The following is a 12,172-nucleotide window of genomic DNA, read 5'->3' as shown; positions in this document are numbered from 1 at the left end:
AGTTATAACCTTAACAGTGAGGGTAACAGTGAGGGTATGTTGTTGTTGTAGAACTACCTCGATGGTCTGATGGGGGTGTGTTATGACGGGGTGGAGGGTCTCCTCTACCTCTGCCTCTTCTCTCTGCTGTCGGTCAGTGCCTTCTGTGCCATGCTGTGTGCCATCCCCCGGGCATGGACCCTCATCACCAGCAGGTAGGCACTGGTAACACTGTATCTGGTCTGCGTGTGTTCAACCTACCTGTAACCACATCCCCAACCCCAACCTTGACCTTTACGCCTAAGCCTAACCAAATAAGGACTGGGAGATTCACGGCCTAAAAGATGTTTGCTCTAGTGGTTCTTTCGTGTTTATAGGTTTCAATTAACCATGTTGATGTTAGACCAGTGGAGGCTGCTGAGGGGAGGACGGCTCATAATAATGTCTGGAAACAGAGCGAATGGAATGGCATCAAACACCTGGAAACCATGGCAACCATGTGTTTGATGTACTTCATAGAATTCCACCGACTCCAGCTCCAGCCAATACCATGAGCCTGTCCTCCCCAATAGAGGTGTCACCAACCTCCTGTGTGCTAGAGGGCCTGGATGTTGATGCTAGAGGGTCTGGATGTTGATGCTAGAGGGCCTGGATGTTGCTTTGGGCCCCATTGTGCCCTTCCTTGAAATGAAACTAACAGAAAGCCTGGCTCTGACTGACTGTGCTCTCCCCTGTGGTGATCTCAGGGACAGGGCCTATGACGACATCGATGAGGAGGATCCGTTTAACCCCCAGGCCCGTCATATGACCTTCAACCCCAGTAGAGCCAGCCATGTACAGAGCTTCTGTAGCTACAGCAGCAGTCTGGACAGCCAGGCCAGTCCACACCCTCCACCACAGACTGCCGCCATCCTCCCCACCTCAGAGTACATGTAAGTAGAGAGAGGAGGTGCGGTAGGGTGTCTGCGTGTCCCTGTCCGTATCTGTGTCCATGTGTCTGCGTGTCCCTGTCCGTATCTGTGTCCAGGTCTGCGTGTCCCTGTCCGTATCTGTGTCCATGTGTCTGCGTGTCCCTGTCCGTATCTGTGTCCAGGTCTGCGTGTCCCTGTCCGTATCTATGTCCATGTGTCTGCGTGTCCCTGTCCATGTCTGTGTCCATGTGTCTGCGTGTCCCTGTCCGTATCTGTGTCCATGTGTCTGCGTGTCCCTGTCCGTATCTGTGTCCATGTGTTTGCGTGTCCCTGTCCGTATCTGTGTCCATGTGTCTGCGTGTCCCTGTCCGTATCTGTGTCCAGGTCTGCGTGTCCCTGTCCGTATCTGTGTCCATGTGTCTGCGTGTCCCTGTCCATGTCTGTGTCCATGTGTCTGCGTGTCCCTGTCCGTATCTATGTCCATGTGTCCCTGTCCATGTCTGTGTCCATGTGTCTGCGTGTCCCTGTCCGTATCTATGTTCATGTGTCTGCGTGTCCCTGTCCATGTCTGTGTCCATGTGTCTGCGTGTCCCTGTCCGTATCTATGTCCATGTGTCTGCGTGTCCCTGTCCGTATCTATGTCCATGTGTCTGCGTGTCCCTGTCCATGTTTGTGTCCATGTGTCTGCGTGTCCCTGTCCGTATCTGTGTCCATGTGTCTGCGTGTCCCTGTCCATGTCTGTGTCCATGTGTCTGCGTGTCCCTGTCCGTATCTATGTCCATGTGTCTGCGTGTCCCTGTCCATGTCTGTGTCCATGTGTCTGCGTGTCCCTGTCCGTATCTATGTCCATGTGTCTGCGTGTCCCTGTCCATGTCTGTGTCGATGTGTCTGCGTGTCCCTGTCCGTATCTATGTCCATGTGTCTGCGTGTCCCTGTCCGTATCTATGTCCATGTGTCTGCGTGTCCCTGTCCATGTTTGTGTCCATGTGTCTGCGTGTCCCTGTCCGTATCTATGTCCATGTGTCTGCGTGTCCCTGTCCATGTCTGTGTCCATGTGTCTGCGTGTCCCTGTCCGTATCTATGTCCATGTGTCTGCATGTCCCTGTCCATGTCTGTGTCCATGTGTCTGCGTGTCCCTGTCCGTATCTGTGTCCAGGTCTGCGTGTCCCTGTCCGTATCTGTGTCCAGGTCTGCGTGTCCCTGTCCGTATCTGTGTCCAGGTCTGCGTGTCCCTGTCCGTATCTGTGTCCAGGTCTGCGTGTCTCTGTCCGTATCTGTGTCTAGGTCTGTGTGTCCCTGTCCGTATCTGTGTCCAGGTCTGCGTGTCCCTGTCCGTATCTGTGCCCATGTCTGCGTGTCCCTGTCCGTATCTGTGTCCAGGTCTGCGTGTCCCTGTCCGTATCTGTGCCCATGTGTGTGTGTCTGGAATAAGCAGCACTGTGTTTGTTTTATCAGATAAGTTGACTCTCTCTCTGTTTCTCTTTCTCTCACTCTCACTCTTTCTCTCCCTCTCTCACTCCCTCTCTCACTCTCTCTGTCTCTCTCCTCTTTCTCTACATCCCCTCTCTCTCTCTCTCTCTCTCTCTCTCTCTCTCTCTCCAACCCCCCTCACTCTCTCTTTCTGTCTGTTTCTCTCACTCTCTCTTTCTCTCTCCTCTCTCTACATCCCCTCTCTTTCTCTCTCTCTCTCTCTCCACCTCCCCTCACTCTCTCTTTCTGTCTGTTTCTCTCTCTCTCTTTCTCTCTCCTCTCTCTCTACATCCTCTCTCTCTCTATCTCTCTCTCTCTCTCTCTCCACCCCCCCTCACTCTCTCTTTCTCCTCTTCCCAATGTCTCTCTCCCATAGGAATCAGTCCATGCTGTTTGGAGGGAACCCTCGTTATGAGAACGTTCCTCTGATCGGGAGGGGATCCCCGCCACCCTCGGTGCGTTGGCCACTAACATTAGAGGCCAGGTCCCTCGTGTGATGATGTCACTGACATTAACATTAACAGCGCTCCGTTCTACTGAGGGACCACAGACACACTCATGTATAGAGTTACTGTGTGTAGAGCCAGAGACCAGACAGGTCCCCTTGTTAGATAATGGCATCAACACTAACACATATTGTACTGAAGGACCACAGACATTCTCCAAGACACCCTGCTGCCTTCACTGTGTCTACCGTACAGTATCCACAACCTGACAGAAACCTCCTGTGGGAGGCAGGTAGCCTAGCGGTTAAGAGTGTTGGGCCAGTAACCGTAAGGTCACTGGTTCAAATCTCTGAGCTGACTATTTGATGTGCCCTTGAGCAAGGCACTTAACCCTAATTGCTCCTGTAAATCTCTCTGGATAAGAGCGTCTGGTCCAGATAATTGGCCCAGTCCTAAATCGTCTCCTAAAACCTGCGCCCTATGCACTTGTGATCCACCTTGCTATCTGATAGGCTATCTGGACGTTGCGTCATATTGCTTATACCAATAAAATACTCTCAGATTTCCACTAGGGTTGATTTGGGATTGGCCCTTCCACTGCACATTATGGTGAAAGACTGCTCTCTGCTGGTCATGGACTGAAATACCGACAAAACAGTACACGCTCTTCTCCCTTGTGCCATTATTTGGCCTGATGCTCTGATGCAGGCCTGCTAATGACCGTAGAGAGATGCTAGCCTGCTAATGACCCTAGAGAGAGGCTAGCCTACTAATGACCCTAGAGAGATGCTAGACTGCTAATGACCCTAGAGAGACGCTAGCCTGCTAATGGCCGTAGAGAGGCGCTAGCCTGCTAATGACCCTAGAGAGATGCTAGCCTGCTAATGACCCTAGAGAGAGGCTAGCCTGCTAATGACCGTAGAGAGATGCTAGCCTGCTAATGACCCTAGAGAGATGCTAGCCTGCTAATGACCCTAGAGAGAGGCTAGCCTGCTAATGACCGTAGAGAGATGCTAGCCTGCTAATGACCGTAGAGAGAGGCTAGCCTGCTAATGACCCTAGAGAGAGACTAGCCTGCTAATGACCGTAGAGAGAGGCTAGCCTGCTAATGACCGTAGAGAGATGCTAGCCTGCTAATGACCCCAGGGAGAGGCTAACCTGCTACTGACCGTAGAGAGAGGATAGCCTGCTAATGACCGTAGAGAGATGCTAGCCTGCTAATGACCGTAGAGAGAGGCTAGCCTGCTAATGACCGTAGAGAGATGCTAGCCTGCTACTGACCGTAGAGAGAGGCTAGCCTGCTAATGACCCTCGAGAGATGCTACTGTAATGTTACAGTATGGCCTGACTGGTAATGTTACAGTGTGGCCTGACTGGTAATGTTACAGTATGGCCTGACTGGTAATATTACAGTATGGCCTGACTGGTAATGTTACAGTATGCCCTGACTGGTAATGTTACAGTATGACCTGACTGGTAATGTTACAGTATGACCTGACTGGTAATGTTACAGTATGACCTGACTGGTAATGTTACAGTATGACCTGACTGGTAATGTTACAGTATGGTAATGTTACAGTATGGTAATGTTACAGTATGGTAATTTTACAGTATGGTAATGTTACAGTATGACCTGACTGGTAATGTTACAGGATGTTGCTGTGAATCAGAACCATTGTTCTAGTGCTGCTGTGTGCAGGGAGAGAATCAAACTCTTCAGAGTCAAAACACTTAGTCTCTTCTTACACACAGACAGACACACACGCGCAAGGGAGACTACAGAGCACTTAAGTCTGCACGGAAGTCAAGACAAGAGCACTTCTTGTTCTACAGAACACAGGGTGTGCTGTATACCCTGCCATGAGAGGAGAGGCCCAGTGGTCGTGTTATTAGAACTGAACAGCTACAATGTCAGCCGCTGTTTAATAAATGATACCGCTAACACACAGGGTCAGTCTCTGGCATCAGGAAACAAGTGGGACAAGATGCTACCGCTAACACACAGGGTCAGTCTCTGGCATCAGGAAACAAGTGGGACAAGATGCTACCGCTAACACACAGGGTCAGTCTCTGGCATCAGGAAACAAGTGGGACTAGATGCTACCGCTAACACACAGGGTCAAGTCTCTGGCATCAGGAAACAAGTGGGACTAGATGATACCGCTAACACACAGGGTCAGTCTCTGGCATCAGGAAACAAGTGGGACGAGATGCTACCGCTAACACACAGGGTCAGTCTCTGGCATCAGGAAACAAGTGGGACGAGATGCTAGGAAGCTGTCTTTTAAACAGATCCAATTCAGATGTGGATTTATGTGGATCGATGGAACCTATTTATTCATGAAGCGTTATATATTCTACTGGATGTTTCTAAGCCGTTGATGTTTCTAAGCCGTTGATGTTTCTAAGCCGTTGATGTTTCTAAGCCGTTGATGTTTCTAAGCCGTTGATGTTTCTAAGCCGTTGATGTTTCTAAGCCGTTGCCAATATGCAGTTGTCCATCCTATATTGTAAAAAATATAATATTTTTGGTACGAATGACAGAGACGAAAACCTGTTTGTGTGCCAATCATACTGGCCTTTTGTTTTTTCTACATCTACCATATAGGGTATGGGCCAGAACCTAACATATCTCTTCATGCTGTCTTTAAGAACACTTTGACATTTTTACAATCCTAGCCAGACATCTTACTCATATTTTGCTTCTAACTTAATTTTTTATCTTTTCTGTTACCCGCAGACATTTAGAAACAGTAAGTGTTCTGTTGTACACTGCACACAACCTTACTGTACCTTTACACTCCCCTTTCCTTTGTTAAGGAGGATACACTACACACAACCTTACTGTGTACCTTTACACTCCCTTTCCTTTGTTAAGGAGGATACACTACACACAACCTTACTGTACCTTTACACTGCCTTTCCTTTGTTAAGGAGGATACACTACACACAACCTTACTGTACCTTTACACTCCCTTTCCTTTGTTAAGGAGGATACACTACACACAACCTTACTGTACCTTTACACTCCCCTTCCTTTGTTAAGGAGGATACACTACACACAACCTTACTGTACCTTTACACTCCCTTTCCTTTGTTAAGGAGGATACACTACACACAACCTTACTGTACCTTTACACTCCCTTTCCTTTGTTAAGGAGGATACACTACACACAACCTTACTGTACCTTTACACTCCCTTTCCTTTGTTAAGGAGGATACACTACACACAACCTTACTGTACCTTTACACTCCCTTTCCTTTGTTAAGGAGGATACACTACACACAACCTTACTGTACCTTTACACTCCCTTTCCTTTGTTAAGGAGGATACACTACACACAACCTTACTGTACCTTTACACTGCCTTTCCTTTGTTAAGGAGGATACACTACACACAACCTTACTGTACCTTTACACTCCCTTTCCTTTGTTAAGGAGGATACACTACACACAACCTTACTGTACCTTTACACTCCCCTTCCTTTGTTAAGGAGGATACACTACACACAACCTTACTGTACCTTTACACTCCCTTTCCTTTGTTAAGGAGGATACACTACACACAACCTTACTGTACCTTTACACTCCCTTTCCTTTGTTAAGGAGGATACACTACACACAACCTTACTGTACCTTTACACTCCCTTTCCTTTGTTAAGGAGGATACACTACACACAACCTTACTGTACCTTTACACTCCCTTTCCTTTGTTAAGGAGGATACACTACACACAACCTTACTGTACCTTTACACTGCCTTTCCTTTGTTAAGGAGGATACACTACACACAACCTTACTGTACCTTTACACTGCCTTTCCTTTGTTAAGGAGGATACACTACACACAACCTTACTGTACCTTTACACTGCCTTTCCTTTGTTAAGGAGGATACACTACACACAACCTTACTGTACCTTTACACTCCCTTTCCTTTGTTAAGGAGGATACACTACACACAACCTTACTGTACCTTTACTCTCCCTTTCCTTTGTTAAGGAGGATACACTACACACAACCTTACTGTACCTTTACACTCCCCTTCCTTTGTTAAGGAGGATACACTACACACAACCTTACTGTGTACCTTTACACTGCCTTTCCTTTGTTAAGGAGGATACACTACACACAACCTTACTGTACATTTACACTGCCTTTCCTTTGTTAAGGAGGATACACTACACACAACCTTACTGTACCTTTACACTCCCTTTCCTTTGTTAAGGAGGATACACTACACACAACCTTACTGTACCTTTACACTCCCTTTCCTTTGTTAAGGAGGATACACTACACACAACCTTACTGTACCTTTACACTCCCTTTCCTTTGTTAAGGAGGATACACTACACACAACCTTACTGTACCTTTACACTCCCCTTCCTTTGTTAAGGAGGATACACTACACACAACCTTACTGTACCTTTACACTCCCTTTCCTTTGTTAAGGAGGATACACTACACACAACCTTACTGTACCTTTACACTGCCTTTCCTTTGTTAAGGAGGATACACTGCACACAACCTTACTGTACCTTTACACTCCCTTTCCTTTGTTAAGGAGGATACACTACACACAACCTTACTGTACCTTTACACTCCCTTTCCTTTGTTAAGGAGGATACACTACACACAACCTTACTGTACCTTTACACTCCCCTTTCCTTTGTTAAGGAGGATACACTACACACAACCTTACTGTACCTTTACACTCCCCTTCCTTTGTTAAGGAGGATACACTACACACAACCTTACTGTACCTTTACACTCCCTTTCCTTTGTTAAGGAGGATACACTACACACAACCTTACTGTACCTTTACACTCCCCTTTCCTTTGTTAAGGAGGATACACTACACACAACCTTACTGTACCTTTACACTCCCCTTCCTTTGTTAAGGAGGATACACTACACACAACCTTACTGTACCTTTACACTCCCTTTCCTTTGTTAAGGAGGATACACTACACACAACCTTACTGTACCTTTACACTCCCCTTCCTTTGTTAAGGAGGATACACTACACACAACCTTACTGTACCTTTACACTCCCCTTCCTTTGTTAAGGAGGATACACTACACACAACCTTACTGTACCTTTACACTCCCCTTCCTTTGTTAAGGAGGATACACTACACACAACCTTACTGTACCTTTACACTCCCTTTCCTTTGTTAAGGAGGATACACTACACACAACCTTACTGTACCTTTACACTCCCTTTCCTTTGTTAAGGAGGATACACTACACACAACCTTACTGTACCTTTACACTCCCTTTCCTTTGTTAAGGAGGATACACTACACACAACCTTACTGTACCTTTACACTGCCTTTCCTTTGTTAAGGAGGATACACTACACACAACCTTACTGTACCTTTACACTGCCTTTCCTTTGTTAAGGAGGATACACTACACACAACCTTACTGTACCTTTACACTGCCTTTCCTTTGTTAAGGAGGATACACTACACACAACCTTACTGTACCTTTACACTCCCTTTCCTTTGTTAAGGAGGATACACTACACACAACCTTACTGTGTACCTTTACACTCCCTTTCCTTTGTTAAGGAGGATACACTACACACAACCTTACTGTACCTTTACACTCCCTTTCCTTTGTTAAGGAGGATACACTACACACAACCTTACTGTACCTTTACACTCCCTCTCCTTTGTTAAGGAGGATACACTACACACAACCTTACTGTACCTTTACACTCCCTTTCCTTTGTTAAGGAGGATACACTACACACAACCTTACTGTACCTTTACACTGCCTTTCCTTTGTTAAGGAGGATACACTACACACAACCTTACTGTACCTTTACACTCCCTCTCCTTTGTTAAGGAGGATACACTACACACAACCTTACTGTACCTTTACACTCCCTTTCCTTTGTTAAGGAGGATACACTACACACAACCTTACTGTACCTTTACACTGCCTTTCCTTTGTTAAGGAGGATACACTACACACAACCTTACTGTACCTTTACACTCCCTTTCCTTTGTTAAGGAGGATACACTACACACAACCTTACTGTACCTTTACACTGCCTTTCCTTGTTAAGGAGGATACACTACACACAACCTTACTGTACCTTTACACTCCCTTTCCTTTGTTAAGGAGGATACACTACACACAACCTTACTGTGTACCTTTACACTCCCTTTCCTTTGTTAAGGAGGATACACTACACACAACCTTACTGTACCTTTACACTCCCTTTCCTTTGTTAAGGAGGATACACTACACACAACCTTACTGTACCTTTACACTCCCTTTCCTTTGTTAAGGAGGATACACTACACACAACCTTACTGTACCTTTACACTCCCTTTCCTTTGTTAAGGAGGATACACTACACACAACCTTACTGTACCTTTACACTCCCCTTCCTTTGTTAAGGAGGATACACTACACACAACCTTACTGTACCTTTACACTGCCTTTCCTTTGTTAAGGAGGATACACTACACACAACCTTACTGTACCTTTACACTCCCTTTCCTTTGTTAAGGAGGATACACTACACACAACCTTACTGTACCTTTACACTCCCTTTCCTTTGTTAAGGAGGATACACTACACACAACCTTACTGTACCTTTACACTCCCTTTCCTTTGTTAAGGAGGATAGTTTCCTTTGTTGTACCGCTCTCATTCTCCTTCCGCCCGTCTAATAAGAGGTGGTTCTAAGTCTTACTTGTAATTCTTAGTTCTAGTTCTTAGTTCTAGTTCTTAGTTCTAATTATTGCTTTTGTAACCCTACACCTCCGGAAGGAGACTGACCATTATTAACCCGTTATTAACCCACATTATTAGCTCGTTTGGTCCTGACCCCAATGTGACCTCTCTAAGCTCTGTGACCTCTAACCTCTGGCGATGTTGTGTCCTCAGTGTGTTAACCTGTGAGTGGAACTTTTCATGTGATGTGCCCTCCCGCCACTAACCCAAATTTCGGCCACACGCCCCTTCTCCCAAGGTTTACAATCCAATCCAATTGGCTTTTCTTTTGAAATATATATATTTAAACTAATATTAGATAGGCCTACATTGTTACCTATAGGATCTTTTTATACCTGTGTCCTGCCGACTTTAACTACCTTGTAGTTCAGAACACTGAGTCGTACGACTCTCTAACTTACCCACCACCTAGCACCTCCTAATCAAAACAAATGTCTGAAAATGTTTCAAAGTTTGATTGATTGATTTGATTGAAACCATTTTTCTTTCACACAGTTATGGGATCTAACGTGTGTTTTGTTCCTTCCTCCTGCAGTATTCTCCCAGAATGAGAACTACCTACCTGTCTATGACTGACGCACAGATCAGACACTTTGGGACAGACTTCCAGCAGGTATAGCCCCCAACTATGGCCTACCGGTCCCCCTCGGGAAGGGTCTGTCTGGGACTACCACTGTACTGAGGAAGGGTCTGTCTGGGACTACCACTGTACTGAGGAAGGGTCTGTCTGGGACTACCACTGTACTGAGGAAGCAGAGTTTACAGATCACCCTGTCCATGGATGTCTCATCCTGCTCTCCTGGCCATCTGTTACTTAAATGCAGGAGGTATGGGGTCAACAATGGCTCAGGAACACACTGACACTCTCAAAGTCCTGTACTGTACGTGTAGAAACCAGGAGACTACATAGAACCCTGAGTGTAAAGTGCACTTGCATCTCTCCCCAAACAAACCAACAATTCAGTTATGTGTTTTCTTCAAATGTGAGTGTTCGTCTCGAGCCAGATCAGAAGACATGATTGTTATGAACCAAGTTGAACGTTTATATATTGTCCTGTGAGTGACGTCACCTTTGATGGATTTCAGGGGACAGCAAATAACCAGATCGATTTCCTTCACAGCCATAAATGGTTATTACATGAACTGTCTTCAGTCTTCCCCAACCTGTCATCGCTATTACAAGCTGTCATCTAACCAGTCTAGCATTCAGCTCCTCTTACACTTGACGACACAGCTCTTGCACTTGACGACACAGCTCTTACACTTGACGACACAGCTCTTACACTTGACGACGCAGCTCTTACACTTGACGACACAGCTCTTACACTTGACGACACAGCTCTTACACTTGACGACGCAGCTCTTACACTTGACGACACAGCTCTTACACATTGACGACACAGCTCTTACACATTGACGACACAGCTCTTACACTCGACGACTCAGCTCTTACACATTGACGACACAGCTCTTACACTCGACGACTCAGCTCTTACACATTTGACACAACCCAAAGTCTTCATGATGTCTTCCGTCAGAGTGATGAGTCAAACTTGATGAAAACGGACCACGTATTTATTGTCACTTATCTGTCAGGTTATTCATTGATATCGAGGAAGAATATAATGGACTTATTTTTTAAATGTGACTGGAAAACAGATCATTCATTGAAATTGTGATGATGTCTACACTCTTAGAGAAAAAGGTACTGTCTAGAACCTAAAAGGGTTCTTTGGCTGTCCACATAGGAGAACCCTTTAAAGAACCGTTTATGGTTCCAGGTAGAACCCTTCTGGTTCCAGGTAGAACCTTTCGGGGCTCCATGTAGAACCCCAAAAGGATGGAACTCAAGTGTTCTACCTGGAACCGGAAAGGGTTCTACCTGGAACCAAAAAGGGTTCTACCTGGAACCGAAAGGGATTCTCCTATGGGGACTGCCGAAGAACCCTATTTAGAACCCTGTTTTCTAAGCGTGTAACTCTATATGTATGTGTAAGGGGGACTGAGGAGAAAGGATGCATGATGATGTTTCTAAAGCCTTTATTTCCTGTAACCTGTTTCTCTCTGTTCTCCTATGCTGTGTCATCCTGCATGCTGTGTCCTGCTCAATTCTAGCCTGGATCTCCGACTGAATATCAGTCCGTTTCATTATTGTGTCAGCGAATCATCAAAAGGAATAAAACAGTGATATTCAGTTTCGGTTCCATGCCAGTTCATTTCAGGACGACGCCGAGGGCTTTACCGTAGCTTGGCACCTACACTGAATATTGCTCTGGTTCACTATTGTGTCACTTGAATCTGTGGCTGTGTCCCAATAATCTCTCACTTGTTCACTTCCCTGCATGGAAAGGAAATGACTGTTCCACTAACCCGAGTCTACACCAATCCAATGCGTTGGAACTTGTAGGGAGTAGTGAATGAGTTCACACTTCAGGAGGATGGAGAGAGCATTGGGTTGCACCGTCTGAATTACAGCGATATTTCCTTTGGATTCTAGACTTATCGGCCTACTGCCTGTACATTAGCGTGTTAAACATTCCCTGGATTAGGATGAGAGGAAACCATCAACAACGGAAATGGTGTTGATGGTGAATTACTATTAGTATTATCACTG

The 12,172-nt window shown here is 45.8% G+C and overlaps 1 protein-coding gene across 3 annotated transcripts in view; it reads left to right on the top strand.

Annotated features, from left to right (window-relative positions):
- LOC110485321 (protein tweety homolog 2-like) overlaps positions 1 to 11,753 on the top strand; it is a 72,328-nt gene extending 60,575 nt beyond the window's left edge. For 2 of the 3 annotated variants that reach the window (XM_036939322.1, XM_036939324.1), the window contains 4 exons: positions 52 to 194; positions 726 to 911; positions 2,737 to 2,815; positions 10,094 to 11,753. In XM_036939322.1, the coding sequence (XP_036795217.1) occupies positions 52 to 194; positions 726 to 911; positions 2,737 to 2,815; positions 10,094 to 10,177 (492 nt within the window). In that variant the 3' untranslated portion in view covers positions 10,178 to 11,753. Of the gene's footprint in view, positions 1 to 51; positions 195 to 725; positions 912 to 2,736; positions 2,816 to 5,546; positions 5,560 to 10,093 lie in introns of all 3 variants that reach the window. The other variant, XM_036939323.1, reaches the window with a different exon arrangement.
- The last annotated feature ends 419 nt before the right edge of the window (positions 11,754 to 12,172 follow it).

The sequence above is a fragment of the Oncorhynchus mykiss genome, chromosome 12 (genome assembly GCF_013265735.2).
Source record: "Oncorhynchus mykiss isolate Arlee chromosome 12, USDA_OmykA_1.1, whole genome shotgun sequence".
In the NCBI taxonomy this organism is placed as follows: Eukaryota; Metazoa; Chordata; class Actinopteri; order Salmoniformes; family Salmonidae; genus Oncorhynchus; species Oncorhynchus mykiss.
This window is presented reverse-complemented; position numbering and strand designations above follow the sequence as displayed.